This window comes from Idiotropiscis lumnitzeri, chromosome 6, assembly GCF_059441095.1.
Source record: "Idiotropiscis lumnitzeri isolate Australia: NSW breed Sydney's pygmy pipehorse chromosome 6, RoL_Ilum_1.0, whole genome shotgun sequence".
NCBI lineage: Eukaryota > Metazoa > Chordata > Actinopteri > Syngnathiformes > Syngnathidae > Idiotropiscis > Idiotropiscis lumnitzeri.
The window spans coordinates 13,306,206-13,324,850 of record NC_142396.1 but is presented as its reverse complement, the minus strand read 5'-3'; the positions used below and the strand labels follow the sequence as shown (position 1 = coordinate 13,324,850).

The following is an 18,645-nucleotide window of genomic DNA, read 5'->3' as shown; positions in this document are numbered from 1 at the left end:
GTTTATAAAATAAAACATTGGCAAGGTTTATTTATTTAATTTTTTTCAAGTTCGGCGGGCCAGATTAAAACGTTTAATGGGCCGCATGTGGCCCCCGGGCCGTAGTTTGCCCACGCCTGTTCTAGAGCATGGGGTTGTATACTTCTCTTGTTTCCTCCCACACTCCCGAATAATCCATGTCAGGGTCACTGAACTGCGGGAATTCACGCAAATTTCTGGAGCAAGAGAATAGCAAGATAAATAATATTAAATATTAAGGAACAGTACCCTTTGTGCGGTGTAACGTCAAACCTGAATGGATAGAGAAAATTGAAGCGTCCCAATACTTTTGTGAACATAGTGCAGTTTGTAATATGGTTAAACACTGCTCTCTAGTGGTTAAATGACAAAATTACAACTAAAGAGCAACGTGTTGAATACAATGCACACACAAAATACCGAACTAAATAACTATTGCTGAACTGTTAAGTTCAGTTAGCTGGAATCTTTTGTTTTCTTATACAAAGTAATTTGGTAACAATCCAGTGTTTTTTTTTCTTTGCAAATTGATTATGTGCACACCTTGAAATCCACAACAGACCAGGTAAGGATGTTTTATAAAGCATTGTATATACATTTTACTTATCTTTACATTATTGTTATAAATGATTCTCTGATCTTATGGAATAAATACATTTAAATACAAGGAACATTTGTATCACTTTGTCTAATAATAAAATCAAATAATTGTTTTGGTAATATTTACTATACATTATAATAATTTGAATGAATATAGTTCTCCTTGCACACATGAATAACTCATTTAAGGTCACTTCAATCTAAGAAAGCAGTCAAGCAAAAAAAATTGTCTTTCACAGTGAACTAATGTAAAAATTCTTGTTTCTCTCACGACATTGCACGTACAGAAAAAAAATCCCAAAAATGGGATGCTGATGTGAGTTCACAACTTAAAGAGCGACTCCAACAATGATCTGTGAAGGCTCTGAATGTCCAAGTGCCTTCTTTGGTCCCTGAGTGGTTTTGCCTTCACCACATTCCTCAGTCCCTTTGGGCACAAAAGGTGGGCAGAATGGAAGGTAACGGCTCCATGCCATAGAAGACATGTATGCGCTCAAGCCAAAAGGCAGACCGTAGACTTCTCCACTCTCCAGTGTGTTGACGGAACTGTCCTCGTGAGCTTTGTTCCAGGCCAGGATGCCTCGTTCCTCCTTTGTGCCTGCTCGACATGCACGGGTCAAAAGAAATGTGTATGCAAAACTAAACATTCATTCCCAGATTGCAACTCATCAAATTCACATAGTTTATTTTTTATTTATTTATTATTAATATTCAAGAAACCAAACCTTATGTTATGCACTCATGCAGTCAAAAATTTGCCATCAAGCCTACTGTTAAAATTTAACGATTGTAACTAAAATTGGAAAATTACAGACATTTTTTAAAGGCTTTTGTCTACCGACAGTCACGGAAATGAGTACACTATTACCTGGGATTGTGTTGTCTAGTAAGAAACCAAAGAAGCCTCCAACAAACATGCTGGTTGTGAGAAGAACCTGCAGTACCTGGTCTATCCCTGCCACACCTGGACAACACAGTTAGACCATGACACAATGTAACATGCTTGTGTACGTGTGCATTGGAAATATTTTTTAAGTAAAAAAAAAAAAAAAAAACAAAGTCTTATACCTGTAGAAATTGCGGTGGGGTTCTTTATTATCCAGTTTGGTATGACCAGACCCGAGAACATGGAGAAACCAAACACGAAGATGTTGCGAGATGAGTTCAAATCCGAATACTAAAAAAAAATAATAAAATAAGATTGAGGATTCCAACATAACACACACACACACATGCACCCACACACACACACACACGCAATATCTCACCAATGTGCCCCTTCATATCATTATTTTATACATTATGTGGACAGCTTTGCTTCAGTGTGTTGCATCACTTGTATTTCATCCATCTTGGTATCTGTGCATCATTCTCGGTACTTGCTTTGGTACAAACTAGTGATGGGTAGATGAGGCATCCTGTATCGTTTCGACACAGTGACACAATGTATTGACACTGTGTTGCTGAATACTGACACCTGGTGGACTTGCAGGAAACATTTGACAGGGTCATCTGACACTGATCTGTCAAACTAATTTTATCCAATTCCATTGATTAGCGACGTGATGTGTTTTTATATATCCTATTTCGTATTACTTTCCATCGCACTAATTATTCTCTTATTTATCTAATTTATATATTTAACTGAATTATTGTTGTATTGCACTGGAGAGGGGAGCTCTCTAATCTCGTTGCACACTTGAGTACAATGACAAAGGGATTTCTGATTCTGATTAGGCATTTGCTTTCACATTATTTTTACATACACGCAATTTCATAAAAAAAAATATTTTATATTCGAGACGCAGTTGATAAATTAAGAGGACATCTGTCTGAATGCCCAAGTAAAAGTGTTGTGAATGACAATGGACTCATTGTAATTAAAGATTTTTATTAAAAAAAATTAGTTTCTCCAGCGTTTTGTTATTCAGTCTATTTCTTTTTTGTGTGGCTAATATAAATCGGTGAGGGAACGTTGCCTCCATGGACTTCCAGTATAAGAGCGGGTCTTCCGTACGTGCAACGTGTCCTGCTGACGTATAGCGCTGCACCTCTGAGTGCGCATCAACAGTGACGTCTTCCATCTTGCGGATATTTAATGCAAAGTAACGCGCCAATAACTCGATGCTTGTTTTGAGCGTCCATCCTGTTGACAGATGCGCTTCCTTATGAACACAGTTTGGCGCGCGACCGCTGTGTCGACACGATTCTGGTAGTGGTCACGTGACTTTCTCAAAGCAGTACGCGCACCGACACGGGGTTTACCCTGGAAGCTCTGCGCGCGCATCGACGCCTCAGTGTCGCTGGACTCATCACTAGTACAAACAAAGTTTTGACTTTGTTTTCAATCTGCAGAAAATATTTTTGTCACAGGCTTGAATAAAATTTGTTGGGGTTTTGTTTGTTTGATTTTACCTTTGGTCCTTTTTTTTTTGACCATCAAAATCAAATTCTATGTTTGTATTGCTATGTGAGTGTAAAAGAATCTTCTGCTTGAATAAAAACATGACATGCTCACCTGTAGATTAGAAATTCCTGCAGCGGAAATGACCCCAAACATCACCATGAACATCCCTCCTACGACAGGCGATGGGATGGTTGCAAAAATGGCTCCCACTTTGCCAAAAACACCCATAACTATCATGAAGACACCCCCAGCGACAATCACCATACGACTGCCCACCTGCGGAGCGAGTAGAAGAAGTTATTCAAATGTTATATTCAGTAGTTTTCTTTCTTCTGGAAAAGTACACATTCCTAAATAAATTCAGCCTGGAACAGAGGACTCACCTTTGTGATACCGAGTGCTCCCACATTCTCGCTATATGAGGTGGTACCATTTCCTGTCCCCCAGGCTCCAGCCAAAAGACACCCCAGCCCCTCAATCCCAATGCCCCGGTTGATTGCATGTTTAGGTGGAGGCGGGGCCCCGGATAGCCTGGCGCACGCATGGTAATCCCCAACAGACTCTATCATGGATGAAATCACACCAGCAAAAATGCCAAGTACCCCTGCCACGCTCACTGTGGGCACCCCCCATTGACCTAAGCGAAAAAGAGGGGGTCACAGGGTTCATTACATGGAATTCTTATCCTGTTTTCATTGAGTAAAAGCTCACGGCTTCTTACCGGGATAGGGGAACGTGAGCCAAGGAGCTTTAGCCACGACGTCGCCTTTCAGATCAGTCCGAGCCAGGTAACCATACTGGCCTGGATCAGAGGGAAGTACACTGTAGGTTGTTAAAATATAGCACAGGAGCCAGGAGAAGGATATTCCAATCAGAACCTGGAGGGATAAACAAAATAACTCAAATGTATCAGAGCTCCAAAGTTAAATTCATTGGTCAACTATGGCTCATATAATCAATTGTTACTTCGGGGATGGCAGAATCTCTCGAAAAGAGCTGAACTTTTGTCTCCCATTGTTGTTTAGAGTTGTACCGAATGTCTGCCCCACTACACCACAAACTTTAGCTGAGACTGAATTAACAGCACCGCCAAATTTCATTTTGCCGAACAATAATGACTGACTGAGTCAGTTGTTATGCCCATAACTAGTGCAGAGGAAAAGTGATTTGATTTCATACATGAATAAAATATTGCTACATGAGAAAGAAAATTCAAAATGGGTCACATACAGGGAGAATCTGGAAGATGTAAACACGACTGGAGTGTATTTTTTTATCCTTGCTGTATGTCGGCAAAGACACAGGAATGTGACGAAGGTACTGTGAGAAAATGATGATCAGGACAGTGGTTCTGCACGAGAAAAGGAAAAATTCACAATTTTTGAATGCACATGTTGATTTGAAAGCATTTGGCACAATATAAACTTCTGCTATTACAGTAGGTCCTTAGATCGCTGAACTTTTAATAGGATTTCCTGTCACGCCTGGAGATTAAGTATTTACCACTCAGTTCAATGGACAAGTGAGACATGTAGCAGGTTTATTCAAATGTACAGTATAAGCTATGTTTTGCAAAAATTCATTGAAGTGGAAACACTTTTCTAAAAACTTCCCAACAGTATTATTACAATAAAAACGAACGAAATTAAATAAAATATAAATAAATCCCCCAGATCATCTCAAGTCCAAAAGTGCATAGAGTTGAAAGTGACTCTTTGGTTATATCACTTACAAGGTGGAAATTCCCCAGTGGTTCCCTGCACTGGCACCAGCAGAGTCAAAAAGAGACAGTCCGATGAGCGAGATGGTGGGGGCGATGGTGAGAGGTCCAATGAAACGCATGAAGATGCCAATGAGGCCAGAGAAACCTACGAACACCTGTAAGAGTGAGCCCACCATAATGGAACCCTGCACCTAAAGACAAACATGGTAGAGCATATGATCAACAACTCAGTATATATTTGCAGTTATGGTTTATTTAAAAAAGCACACACACATCCAATCCAGTTCATTTCTGAATAAATTGAGAATTTGCCGATGAGTAGCACATATTGAAATTAGCACATGTTGAAGGATTTCTTTGTGCCCTACAAAATTGTTCAGTCAACAAAAATTGTAGTAAGCCACGAAAATGCTTCTCGTAGTCCGATTAGCAATAGATTTTAAATACAGGCATTACACTGCCAGAACACGCACGCACTCACCCCCACGAACAGACACACACACCCCCACACCCCCACACCCCCCCCCACACATCTATCTATCTATCTATCTATCTCTCTCTCTCTCTCTCTCTCTCTCTCTATATATATATATATATATATATATATATATACACATGTATTATTTAAAAAAAAATTATTGCTTTTTTTTAAGCCACCAATAAATATTTTCTGTTCTCATCAAAGACACACTTCGGGAGTGACAGTTTGTTTTTTCTCACGGCTTAAATTCTAACAGTGATCCTTGTTGCACAATTTCTAAAACTATTAACATCTACCGCAAAACCACTCAAAAGTTTTCTCAAACTAAAAGCACAAACACTGCTTTGTATGGTGTTAACACTTTTGTAACACATTGAGCGCAACAGCTGTCCAGAATTCGCATTGACCGCTGATTTTGTAAATGGAATAGCTCGGGGCGGGTCAGTCACGCTGAGTGGCTGGTATGGGAGGAGGAGATGAAAATTTGTCCAATCACCTGTCTGTCTCGTGGTGTGGCGTGGAGTGAGAAAAAAAAAAAAAAGGACGAGGAAGAGGAATATTATGTGTCCACACATCAAGGACTCTACAATTTTAATCTTCCTCTTGATGCCAATGCAAAAAGCTATGGCATAGCAACTGGCTCGTGTACTGGCCTACACATATTTGGGTGAAGGGTTTGCAAAAATAGCCAATAGTTACAAAGAAATCCATCAGAAGAACATGTAAAGTTGTGTTTAAAGTCATTCTCGCATAATGTTAAATGTTTACAAAAGAAAGTCAACTAGATTGGAAATATGACAGTTTGTTATGTTGTGTTGTTTTAATTTGTTTCTAAATTGAAAAGGAAAACTGACTGAGCTCATCGTGGTCAATTTGCATGACTTTGACAGCTGTCATGTCCTCTAATTAACTTACTGCTCTCATTCTAGTCTGCCACACTTCTATGAATTCACTAGAGGACGTATTGACGAGGCTTGCGTTCTGTGTCCAAGCAGGACAAGTCCACTCTGGCATTGACAGCATCGCCATGGACGGCGCGAGCAATGTGAATGTCCCACCTTGGAGAATTGGCAGTCTGCAAAGCATAAGAGCAAATATGTTATGATAGATCATTTGATTCATGTCAGTCAGAATTTTACCTGACTATTAATATAATCAACCAATTCATTTTTTTAACATATCTAAGCAGGAAAAAGCTGAGAGAAACTGATTAGAAAACGGCAGATGCTCACAATATTGAAAGAGTGGATATATAAACATTCTCCCCATCATATGCAATAGATGAGATAGCAAACAGATGTTATCAGGTCATTAAATTGGTTTAGATTAGATGAGAGTCAACTTTAGAGTCATTCCATGTCACAAGCCTCGCATGGTCTGATGCAGACTGTAAATATCTGTCAGCACCAGGAAATGTAACGCATTGTGCGCTGTTTGGTTTCAGGTTTATCTGCTCCCGAGAATTTGGAGAAAGACAAAAATGCACACTGGCCTTGAGCCAGCGGAATGTGGATTTCGCAAGAACAAGATTCTGTTGATAATAAGTTGGGGAAATTCTTTTCCTAATCCTGGTCTGACACCAATATTCGGCATGACTCGGACTGCAAACATAATAATTCACAATTACAAATGCTGCTACGATTTCATGGCTCCCCATAAATAAACGAAAACATTAACTACCAAACACAATAAAGTTATAAAGCAATACTCCTTAAGAAGCAAATTAATTGATAATAATAAACAAAAATTGGAGCATTGTGAATTCATTATGAACAGCGGAACATTCATAGTCCATAAAGCTTTATTTTGATTCAATTTCAAGTGATCAAGGTTTCAATTGTGCTATTTTATATTTTCATAAAATTCACACATTAAGAATAAAAGAAAGAAAACGGCTAATGTTTTTTTTCTACGTCACATAGTAGACTACATTACTTTGCATTCTGAGTTATGATTGAACTTTGTTATTCAACAAAACGAATAATTGTACACTTTTATGTCCTATATACAAGGTGATTCAATGGTGCCTAGAAATAAAATGAATCAATCTTATTGTTATTAAAAAAAAAAGGTTACACGCAGTGAGGTGACCTGATGAGCCGAGTGCAGAGAGCCAGGTGTTTAGCACTTCTCCTACCACCGCTGAGGCTAGTTTTCATTCGGATAAGCTCAAACCCAAAGATGAAAATTTGGGCCATACATCATCATGTTGAAAAATGAAGTTATTCGAATTTGCTTGCAGTAAAGTGAATAGCCAGTTTTGGAGCATTTCCAGAAAGGTTTGTCCTGACTTTTGCTGCCAATGGTGGCCATATTGAGCACTTGCAAAACATGAAATAAAAACTCGCAGGTATGTACAACATGTGTCCAAGCTAGAGTTTTCCAATTTTTTTCATTAATCTTTTTTGGCTTATTCATTTTTAATCACCCCGCCATAATCAAAAGTCACTGAGACCACAGAATGTATTCTTCAGTCCTACCTACCTGATGCCAAAAGTAACTTGCAGCAGAGTACAGACTCCAGACACGAAGAAGATGGTGCTAATGAGGTGACTCTGTGTGACGCCATCATGTTGAAGGCACAAGCCTTGTGAGAGGATCAATGGGATGGCAATAATACCTCCAAATGCTGTCAAGCAGTGCTGAGCAAACAAGATGTACACTTAGTTTGATCGCAGTTAGGAAATGATCTAAAAGCACGTTTGATATCTTTTGGCAATGAGAGAGCAGCTTGTGTGAACAGTCTGAACACCCCCAAAGCAGTCTTGGGTGGTGGGGCCGGACACAGGACAGGAAGTGCACGCGTCTGCCTCACAGTTCGGAGGATCGGTGTGCAAATCTCAATTTGGCCTCTGCGGAGTGCGAATGTTCTCCTCGTCAGAGCCATCGTGCACATTAGGCAACATGGACAAATGCCAAGGGTGTCCAGGGAATGACACAAACGTGAGAAAAATTAATCCACTTCATTATAAATGAAGATATAATATCTAGTTTTTATTATTAACTCTCAAAATGAAAAAGCTAATGCAGATTTAAATGTACTCATTCTCTTCTCATAATTCTCTACTTCTCAAATGTGTTACTTATGCCATTTGTGTTAAGTGCTTATTGTATCAAACAGAGGTCTTCAATCCTTTTCCTCGAGGACTGCTGTCCTGCCTGTTTTCTCTCTTATCTCTCCTTGCTGCAGTACACGTGATTCAAATGATCAAGATGGTTATCTAGCATCTGCAGTCCTTGCTGATAATCGGATCATTTGAATCAGGTGTGTTGCAGCAGGGAGAGATGGAAAACAGGAGGAACAGGGTTATGAACCCCTGGTATAGAATATTTGTTCACTCATATCTGATGTCATGTCTGTTTTCCTTATGTATTATTCAGGGTAATCTACGAGCTCAGTGTTTCTCCAACCAGAGCCAAGACACTGACTTCTCACACGAAAATACTCACGACACTCCACCATACAAAAATGCCACACGCTACTTAAATTATGAGGATTTGATCTCAGTTTACTTGTACTCTCAAATTTAATCTACTTACTGTGAAAGCTGGGCCTGTTTATTTGAACTTAAAACTTATATAGTCACAGAAATTATTTATTTGTAAAAAGGGTGTGCCTGCCAGTTAATAGAGGAGCATTTACATATTTGAAGCATTATATATATGTATATATATATAAGTCATGACATCTTTTTGATCGCTCTCTTTTTATTCTCTTTCGCTCGCGCTCTCGTTTGAAGTGGCAGAGACAGATGGTCACCCCACACCAAATCTTTGATCTATTTCAGTCGCCCCTCACGCAATAAATATATGCTGTGTTGAAAAAGAGGTGAGTAAAAAAACGCCAATATGGGGGGAGTCCGCTGTAGTAGAGGGAACATATCCCCCTTAAAAAAATAACAAATTAAAATAAAATGTGTTTTTTTTTAATGAGTTAAGAGTTCACTAAAAGTGAAGGTGGGGGCTGCATGTGGCCCTCGGACTGGCAGTTGCCTACCCTGATCCGGTTCCCTAATGAGGAACCGCACAATAGAAAACGGATGGCAGTATCTACTGTCGAAGCTAATACAGTTGCACATGGGAGTGTTTGCTGAAACAAAACACGAGCCATTCTTGACTGCAACGCCATAACTGTGACTGAAGCAAATTTCACAATTAGGTCCACATATATAAAACCGAGCTAGTCTAACAAACCATGAAGAAAGACATTAAGTAACGTGACAGCTTTTGTCACGAACAGTTGTCATTGTGTTGCCTCATTGCGGTTTTGCTTGGGTGCATGCTTGTTGTTTTGTTGACATACCTGAATACCAAGAAGGATACACAAGTACCAAGGTGGCACGTCCGTTACGCAGTAAGCCAACTTGCTGCCCTCTTCTTCCATGGGAGTGTCAACGTCTTCTCCATGTTTTGTTTCAGGTAGCTCGCAGAAGCGTCCTTCAAGCTTGAATGAGGGTAAAAGGATGAATAATCGCAGAAACACTGTGTGCTTAAGAATACTTCTTTCATCGTCCCATGTATGTACTCTATTTTAAGTAATAACTTTAAAGACACTGATGGATAAATAAAAAAAATCTGCATTATTATTCTTATTTAATATTTATGTTCTTGCTCACGTGTCTATGGGTAGTCAAGCTTCTTCCAAAATATGCATATTCGGTTAACTGAAGGTTCAAATGAGTCCATCGTAATTCATGTGATTTATTGGTAGCCATATATCTATATCTATCTCTCTATCTAACGCTCTCACTCTCTCGCTCTCTCTCTCTACGATTATACTAATGTCTTACTATTAGGTGGCGATGCACATTTAAATGTACATCTGACTGGCTGACTAAACAGTAATACTCAAGAATCACATTTTGTGAATTTTAAAGGCTTTATTTACCCATGCTGTGTTTCTAATGAGAAAACTGCGTAACGACGATTGAACAACATAAAAAATATATATAGTGGAAGAGGCAATAAATGTACTCACTGCAAATGCGTAGTTGTCGAGACCATTGCTTTCCTTTTCTGGGGCCATCTTAACTTCAGATGGCTGTCCCAAAATAAAATAAAAAGGAAAAAAAAATCGAAACCATCAGAGAGAAGAGAATGGAGCGCAACTGGGGAGAAGCAGAGAAGTGATCGGGTAAGGAGGTGGGGAGAGAGATGTGGGCAGTGGAAGAAGGAGCTATCAAAGTTCAAACATGAGACTTTGCTCTTGTTGGGTGAACTAAGTTGCACCCACATCTCATGTGAAGCCAATTAGAACAGTAACAGCAGCTGACGCACTCGCCAGTAGTCAGTGGCACCAGGGGACACTCAAACAGCATCCGTTTGTTTCCACTATTTAATTAGGAGGCTGGAATCTTCCACAAGCCATAACATTTGGAAAGAGGGGTATAAAAAGTGACCACCGCTTACAAATCATGGGATTTGTTTTAACCCTAAGTAAGAAACAATGTAAGTACGCTTACAAGGATTAAAATTTACATATTTATCAGAGATTTGTATTGCAAGTGTACATGGTTGACAAGTATACAGACTCAGATTGGATTTATTACTTATAGCATGCGAGACTGATACTAAACGGGTTGTGAGCGATGCAGTCCATGGTGTCATCAAAGTGACATATTATAGGAATATAACTTGATCACTTTCAATTACTTTAAGATTACCCCAATAAAGAATATGCTATTAAAATGAATTTATGGCTATGGATATCATAGAAGCATTTTTCCTAGTCTGCCAGTGGATAAATTGGGCTGGCAATGAGCTCACAAAAAACACAAGCTAAAGTGAAAGCTGGTCTCCAATTGCCCATGTCACAAGTACGGCCAACTACATCATCCGCAAGGGGAGATTTTGCAGTTGACCTGCCAATGTCAAGCACGGACCCTAACAAGTCTATTTTTGTTTTGGCAATTTCAAGCGTACTCTGGCGTACAGCGCTCGGAGCGCCATGATTTGGATGCAAATGGGGGTTGGCGCAAGGATTGCCCTTGGAAAAGATGACTTCCATCCGGCAACAGTGCACAAGGCGTAAATACCCCGTTCCGCCCAACTTTACCTGTGTAAACTCGACATGAAAACAAGGCCCTACGTGTTAACTGGTTCCGAGGGGAAAGACAAGGGGAAAGCTATTACAATGTTGGCTAGTTTACGTGTGCGGCGTTTGATGTTTGATGTCCCGCAAATCCTCTCAACCCAACCTCACAACTGTGAGGCAGAAATCCTAACTATAGTATTACTACGACCCACGGTGAGTCGCATTTTTCATTGTATTTCAACAAGAAATGGCAAAAAGTGAACTACGATTCTTTTCGTCAGGCAATGAAAATGAGCTACTTAAGTACACTTGACTTAATGATGCTAATTTTCAACGGAATTGATATTAGTAGACTTTAGTTTTCTTGGAACTTAAACTAAAGTTTTACCTATTACAATTTTAACTATTTTGTCAGGGTCGACCGGGTTCATTCTTTTTAGAAAGTCAATTTAAATCAATTGTGAATACACACTGTACCTGCACCGTAGTTTTTCCATGCCCTTTGCTCAACATGTGCTTAGTCTTGACAAGTTTCCATCACATAAGCTGCCAAACCATCACATGACGCAAATAAACCATTAATGTTAACTTAGTTTTCTCATTTTCTCCACAACCGTATTTCCCCCTAAATTGTATTAAATAGCTTTATTCGTCCAAGCATCTGATAACATCCCACATCCCTTGAATTACTGTGAGATGTTCCAAAGATGTAGCCCTTTTGTCATTATTGGGACGAAACTCACCCTAGTCACAGGGTTCTTTATCTTTGCTCTAAATCAACAATTTAGGCCACACCAACACACACAGAGAAGCGTGACAACACAATATTTGACGGAATGCAAAGTACAAGTAGCGACTTTTCCAACCATTCACTTTACCTATTATATGGCTATTTAGTCAGACGTGCATAATAATTTGGTTTGAAAGCATAAGGTCAAGTCAAATTTGGCATCCAACTAAGATTCCTCAGCTAAAGTATCACAAATCCTTTCTGTTGAATTGTTAATGCAGAGGAAGCCAAAAAAAAAAATCTCCGAAACGTACTTTAAATACAGTTTTGACAGGGATTAATAATAATAATAATATTGCCTTTATTAGTCCCACAATGGGGAAATTCGAGATTCGAACCCAGGCCTCCTGGGGAGACTGGGTCCTGAACGCGGCGCCTTAGACCACTTGGCCATCCTGGCAGCCGACAGTTTACAAGTTGAAAAATAGCATGACTGAGGAAACGAAGCACGTGAATGGAGCAAATAAGCAGCGTAACATCGTGACTTCATTGGATACCCTCAGTTGTGTGCACATGTGACTGTGAGCAAATTCCAAAGCATGCATGACACGAAGCCTTGAAGTGATATGATTATGCATTATTCTTAACACAAACTTCTGCTCAGTTACAGTTGTAGAAATAAGAAGTTTAGCTTCAGATGGCCATGAATCTGTGGGCCACGTGGCTCTCGGAAAGTGGATTTCTTCAGCTAGATTTGGGAAAAACATACACTTCAACAACTTTCTAGATGGCCAGTGTCATCGAGGACACTTTATTGTCATTAATATGGTCACTCTTGTAACGTAACAGACTCCACAGAACATCTATAACGTGCAGGAACGAGCAACACAAAAACCGAGGTATTTTGTAAATATTTAAATAAACGTAAATCCATTTTTATGGAATTTTATTACCAGCGTCTGACAGAAATGTGCAAACATAAAGGACCACAAAACAAGTGTATGAACGTACTCTATGTAACTCACCGTAACGCTTTATTAAGAGCCGCTGGCCACATATTGGTCTGTTTTTTTTTTTACTCGGATACGGGTTGGTTTTGGTCAGTTTCAAAAGTGACTCGAAGGGAATGGATGGTGTTTGTGCGTGTGGGTGTGTCCATCAGAAGCTTATTGATGGGAAAATTGTCTTCAAAGTGCGTAAAGGCGAGTAAGGGATTGACTTAAGTTTGGAAAACAGGCCCTATACGAATGAGTAAATACTTTTGAGGGTAATTTTAAAATAGCCTAAAATATGCCAAGAAGGGATAACCTACTTATCAAGAAAAATAATTATAGCTAGTGATGGCTTTAAGACTTGTGCAAAGCATTTTGTTGGATTTATTTTAACCAGAAGAAAGGAGCTCTTAAATGTGATCAGAAGCAAGATAGCAATCAAAATGAATTTATTCAGAATCTATTTTATTACCGCGAATGTCACACATTTATTGAATTAATGTTGAACAGTTCTGTGAAATTATGAACTACTTGAGTCTGCTGACAATACAGTACAGTATTGTCCTATCTAAAAAAAAAGTGTGAATGTGTCCTTGCATAAATACTTCCACAAAATTAATCCAAGCTAGTGCTATAAATTCCAGATGATAAACTACAGAAAAGCACGACTCATCTTACTTCACAGCAAATATTAATGTTGACTACAATCCAACATTTCCAATAATATATTGGATACATCATTTTCAGCACCCACCACAAGAGGTCAGTGTCAACCTTCCAGAAAACAAAATTTAGCGTTGCGTTTAGAGTATTGCAAGTCTGTAAATCAGTCTATTTCTACAACACATATCCAACATGGCTGCTTGTGTTTACAGGCACAGAACATGTGACACAACAGGTATGGGCGGATGCCAAAATTGCACATATACAGTGCTGTATATGTGTAAGTAAACGTCCATCCATCCATTATATGAATCTTCCAATCCTCACGTAGGTCGTGGGCTGGCTGGATCCTGTCTCAGCTGTCTTTGGGCAGGGCACAAACCTGAAGTGATTGCCTCCCAATCTCAGGTCACATAAAGATGAACAACCACTTACACTCACAATACCTCTTGTGAGGAGCATTTGCTAGCCAGTAAACAATAATATGTAATTAAAAGACAATGTACAAATCATTTATTTTATTGGCCGATAAATTGACAAAATGTCATAGTCTGTGTTTGTTGTTTTTGGTTTAGTATTTAGTTTCATGTTTTGCCTTGTGCTCCAGTGTCTTCTGTCTCGTCATGCTCATTGTGTCCACCTGTGTTCGTTTACCCAAGGCCCAGTGTTAACCAATTAGCTCCCTCCGACCCTTTGTGTCTTGTCCAGATGCTCCTCGTTGTCTCGTTAATTTGTTTGTATTTAGTTCCCTCTTTGCTTTCACTTCTTGTCCTTTCATTGTCCATGCCAGTTATTCATATCTCTTGTCGTGTTGATTCTCTCGTGCCCTTTGTCAAAGTGCAAGTCCTTTTCCTAGTGTTTGTTCCTTGTTTGCCCTTTTTGTTTTCTTATCCTCTACAATCATAATTGAATTTTATCCACATGTGGGAGAGGCTTTACTTATGCTTTGATTTTTTTCACAGGAATCTAAACATATTTAAAACTACAAATTGGAAGACAGAAAAATTGTAGTGTTGTGTGGATGAAATTATGGTAATGTTATTGGGATTTATTCAGAGTATAACAGCAAAGTTTTCTCCTGATAACCAAAAAGTTTCAAGAGTGCACCAGAAAGCACAAGAAACATTTTGGTGTTCCGATGAAAACGTTCGGTGTACACAAGAAATGTTTCTGGTTCATTTTTATATTTATCTTGTGCTCCTGATAAAGCATGGACACAAGAAAAATTTGGGTGCTCAAAAGAAAACATTCTCAGTTTTCATCCGCCCCTTTGAGTACCGCATGCATAGAATTCAAATATTTGCACTCAGAGCAAAATGTCATCTTGTGATATACTGACTCACGTTCTCTTTCGCTCCGTCTCTCGCTCTGTCTCTCTCTCTCACTCTCTACCTCTCTTGTCGACGCGGGCTCAAATCCAACAACAGAATGAAATCTTGTAATATACTGGCTTCCTCTTTCTTGCTCTCCCTCACGCACTCACTTTTTCACTCTCTCTCTCTCTCTGTCTCTTGTTGTTGATGTTAATGTTATTTCTTTTGTTTCCACATCTGAGCACAGCTTATGCACTGCCCCAATCTAAAAGCACTATATTGTTGTTTATTTTTCCTTTTTTGGTTTTGCATTATGTGACAAGAATCTTGCCGGCACCTTGATTTGATAACTTAAGCGTATTCATTTTTCTTGTTCTTGCCTTTGAGGAAAGCCTATCCCAGCTGACTACGGGCGAAAGGCACACTACACCCTGAACTGGTCGCCAGCCAGTCACAGGGTAGACATAGACACCGTCACTGAGTGGGAACCGAACCCACGTTGCCCACACACAAGTCATGCGAATGTACCACTTTAACATCAGTGACTTTTATATTTATGTATTTATTTCTTTATTTATTGATAAATAAAATCCACGATTCAGTGTGCCATGATTTTTAGTACATGCACGTACAGTATTTTTAAGCATACACCACAAGAGGTCAGTATCAATCTCAGATCCCACTACACCTGAGAGGTGAATTTGGGTGTGAGAGGCCACACAAGGGACGAGGTCATAAAGATTAGTGCTCCAATAAATCCAGTGATAAAACAGAAGAAGGAGCTCCACTTTAAAACGGCTGGTTTTTCCAACTGATTCTCTCTTTGACTAATGATATTTTTCCTTTCACCTAATCATTTAATCAATGTAAAACATTTTGTGTACTTTATTGGGTTAATTCATTCAACACCATTGACGGCAAAATGCGTCTTTTTTTTTTTTTTACTCAGTTGGTAGTGAATGAAAAGCAAATATGTGCGATAAGGCACCAGTGTAATATCAGAAGACGTGAGTGTGCTCTTTGAGGACACTGGCGAGAAAACTATGAGATGCTGATTAGAGTTTTCCTAGAAGCATGCTGTTACATGGCGTCGCTCCTCCTCCATGGTGACCATGTGATCAAGGTTGATTCCACCCCACCATGAGAGGGAGGACAACCCGAATGCCCTCACCTTTCAGGGAGCAGAGTGCAAGATAGTCACCAAAGAGCAGACGAGGAAGTCAGAGCGCATTTTCTTAACAAGAGGTGCTATTTTATTGGGGCTGTGTACTGAAAATTCCAATATTGAATGCCATATAAGACATTACAATGCTGGAAATATGGAGTAGAGATGACACAGAGAGGGGGTCTGACCGGGAACCATGCAAAAAATTATCTCATTCCATTGAGGAGATTCTGAAAAAGCCCACTTGCACCAAAGAAAAGGAAAAAGTTCGTCGCAACTGGTCTGTTATCAAGGAGAACACCAGGATATCAAACCAGCTTGTCGGCGCAGGTATGCACTTCTAATAAGCCGAATGTTGCATGCTCTATATGGTTATACAATTTTAAATTAACATGTTTGGTTCCCCTATAGAAAGTCCAGAAATCAGGAGACATGAAGACTGTCCGAAATCCACTGCAGACTGTATCAGTTAGTACAATTTAAAAATAATGATGATGACGATCAACTGAGGGGATTACTATGAAGACTTCTATGGGCAACACTGAAAACAAATTATACATTAAAGTTATGCGCTAAAGTCATAATGATATGAGATAGGAGAAAATTAGAATATTTGGAAGTGAAATGGTGCAATCTTTAGGAATGAAATGTGTTATGTATTATGAGCACTAAAGTACAATATGGCCTCTTGGTTGGAATTCTTCCATTATTTTACAAGATATTTAACAAATGGCCTACTGTCCTAAAAATATTTTTGTGTGTTGTCATTTCAGCACTCATTCATTCAAATTTAAATGCTATCCACAGGAAATTTTGACTTTCCTCGTAATTTTACTCTCCATAAATAATATTGGACCAGGTCCCTTGTTATTGATATATATTTATTTATTTATTTATTTTTTAGGCGGGAGAAAAAAGAGGCAAACCAGAGTCACTTTTACACCGTCCCAGGTGCAGGAGATGGAGCAGGTCTTCCAACAAACTCACTATCCAGATGTCAACACCAGAGAGCAGCTGGCATCGTGTCTGTTCCTCACTGAGGGGCGCATACAGGTAAACAATTCTATTTATTCTAGTCAGTCATTCACTGTCTGATTTTATTTTACAATTTAAGTCCAACTGTTGATATACCATAACACGCATTTATGCTGGAATCCACGAATATATAATTGCAAGTTGTAGCTCAAAAACACACCACTTTTACTACAAGGTGACCAAATTGTCGCAGTTTTGTATGTCAAATGAAACTTCTTGTTTTTTTTTTGTTGCCTTAGATTTGGTTTCAGAACCGTCGAGCCAAATGGAGGAAAACTGAAACATTAAGAGACATTCAGCTGACGGACAGACAGCATACGCACTCGAAAAATAATTCACGGTTATTTTATGAGGTATGTTGAAGTATATTTGTCAGATAAATCCACTGGGCTATTTGTCATGCAACCCTACACACTTAGAATGAAATGCAAGATACAATTCTGCTTTTTGAGGAATTTATACTCAGTTTTAAATGGCCATGTATTCGAGTGGCCTTCATTTGACTTCATGTTTATTATTGTGGTTTTGCATTTAGATTTCAGTAATACTGTAATACTGGATCGGTAATACAAATTACATTGGAGTGGAGTCTCAAATGTGCGGGGTACCTCATGAATTATTTTGAAATTGAATGTGCGCTTGCGACAATGGCAAATTATTTAAACACATATCTAATGATTGAAGTTGATTATCAATGAAGCTACTTATGTTTATATTGGGACAACATGTCATCAATATGACGCCTCTGTCTTCCTATCAGAAACCACGGCTGGCGACAATGTGTTGGCTGCCATGTTGCTCGCAAGAATCGTTGCATTCAAGGCTGCTCCTCACAGCAAAGTCACCTCCCAGCATGCTGACCAACACACTTTTCAGGCATCACAGAAGTCCGTATTTTGACCCTCAGATAGCGACCTCTATTCTTGTCAATGACGACACGATTATGTTGTGACAGCACCGTCACAATTTTTCAGTTTTTTATTCAGGCCGTTTAAGTTATTAAGCTAATGTACAACCTGCTGTGCTTGCATGCAGCAGTCTTTCTGTGCAATAGATGTCTTCTCTAAATATTAGATGAGTACTGTTGTGTCTCTGTCGACAACACTTCAAACACGTCAAGGCTACAATACTTTACTGTGTGCTGCGTTATTAGGCAGGAGATATATTATTTTCATGACGCCACATTCCTTTGTCAGAGATAAGATAATGTGCCGCTTATGTTCATCTGTTTGACCTTCTGACCACCGGCACTTATCTTAATTTGAGCTTGTAAACTGAGGTTGCTCGCAGGTCAGCTTGGGAAGTTGGAGAAACATGAATGTGCACATGTGCAAAAACAGGTGGATGCTAAAAAACAACATATATATATATATATATATATATATATATATATATTCATCCATCTTGATGACTTTTGATGACTTTGAATGTAAAGTGACTCCAGTATACAATAAATTGCGCACGATTACACTGTTGTAAGTGTG

The 18,645-nt window shown here is 39.1% G+C and overlaps 2 protein-coding genes across 2 annotated transcripts; one reads left to right on the top strand and one right to left on the bottom strand.

The window, feature by feature from the left end:
• Positions 1–717: 717 nt before the first annotated feature.
• On the bottom strand, positions 718–10,372 carry slc23a4 (solute carrier family 23 member 4). The gene is made up of 12 exons (XM_088298532.1): positions 10,208–10,372; positions 9,533–9,673; positions 7,714–7,871; positions 6,145–6,304; positions 4,758–4,939; positions 4,256–4,376; positions 3,747–3,903; positions 3,409–3,662; positions 3,137–3,301; positions 1,687–1,795; positions 1,487–1,582; positions 718–1,216 (listed from the first exon to the last, which is right to left on the bottom strand). Exons 1-12 carry the CDS (start codon positions 10,253–10,255, stop codon positions 948–950), a joined length of 1,860 nt encoding a protein of 619 aa, XP_088154658.1. The 5' UTR covers positions 10,256–10,372; the 3' UTR covers positions 718–947.
• A 5,795-nt stretch (positions 10,373–16,167) lies between these two features.
• Positions 16,168–18,328, top strand: LOC148335326 (uncharacterized). The gene is made up of 5 exons (XM_088299553.1): positions 16,168–16,456; positions 16,538–16,594; positions 17,031–17,179; positions 17,401–17,514; positions 17,922–18,328. Exons 1-5 carry the CDS (start codon positions 16,270–16,272, stop codon positions 18,111–18,113), a joined length of 699 nt encoding a protein of 232 aa, XP_088155679.1. The 5' UTR covers positions 16,168–16,269; the 3' UTR covers positions 18,114–18,328.
• The last annotated feature ends 317 nt before the right edge of the window (positions 18,329–18,645 follow it).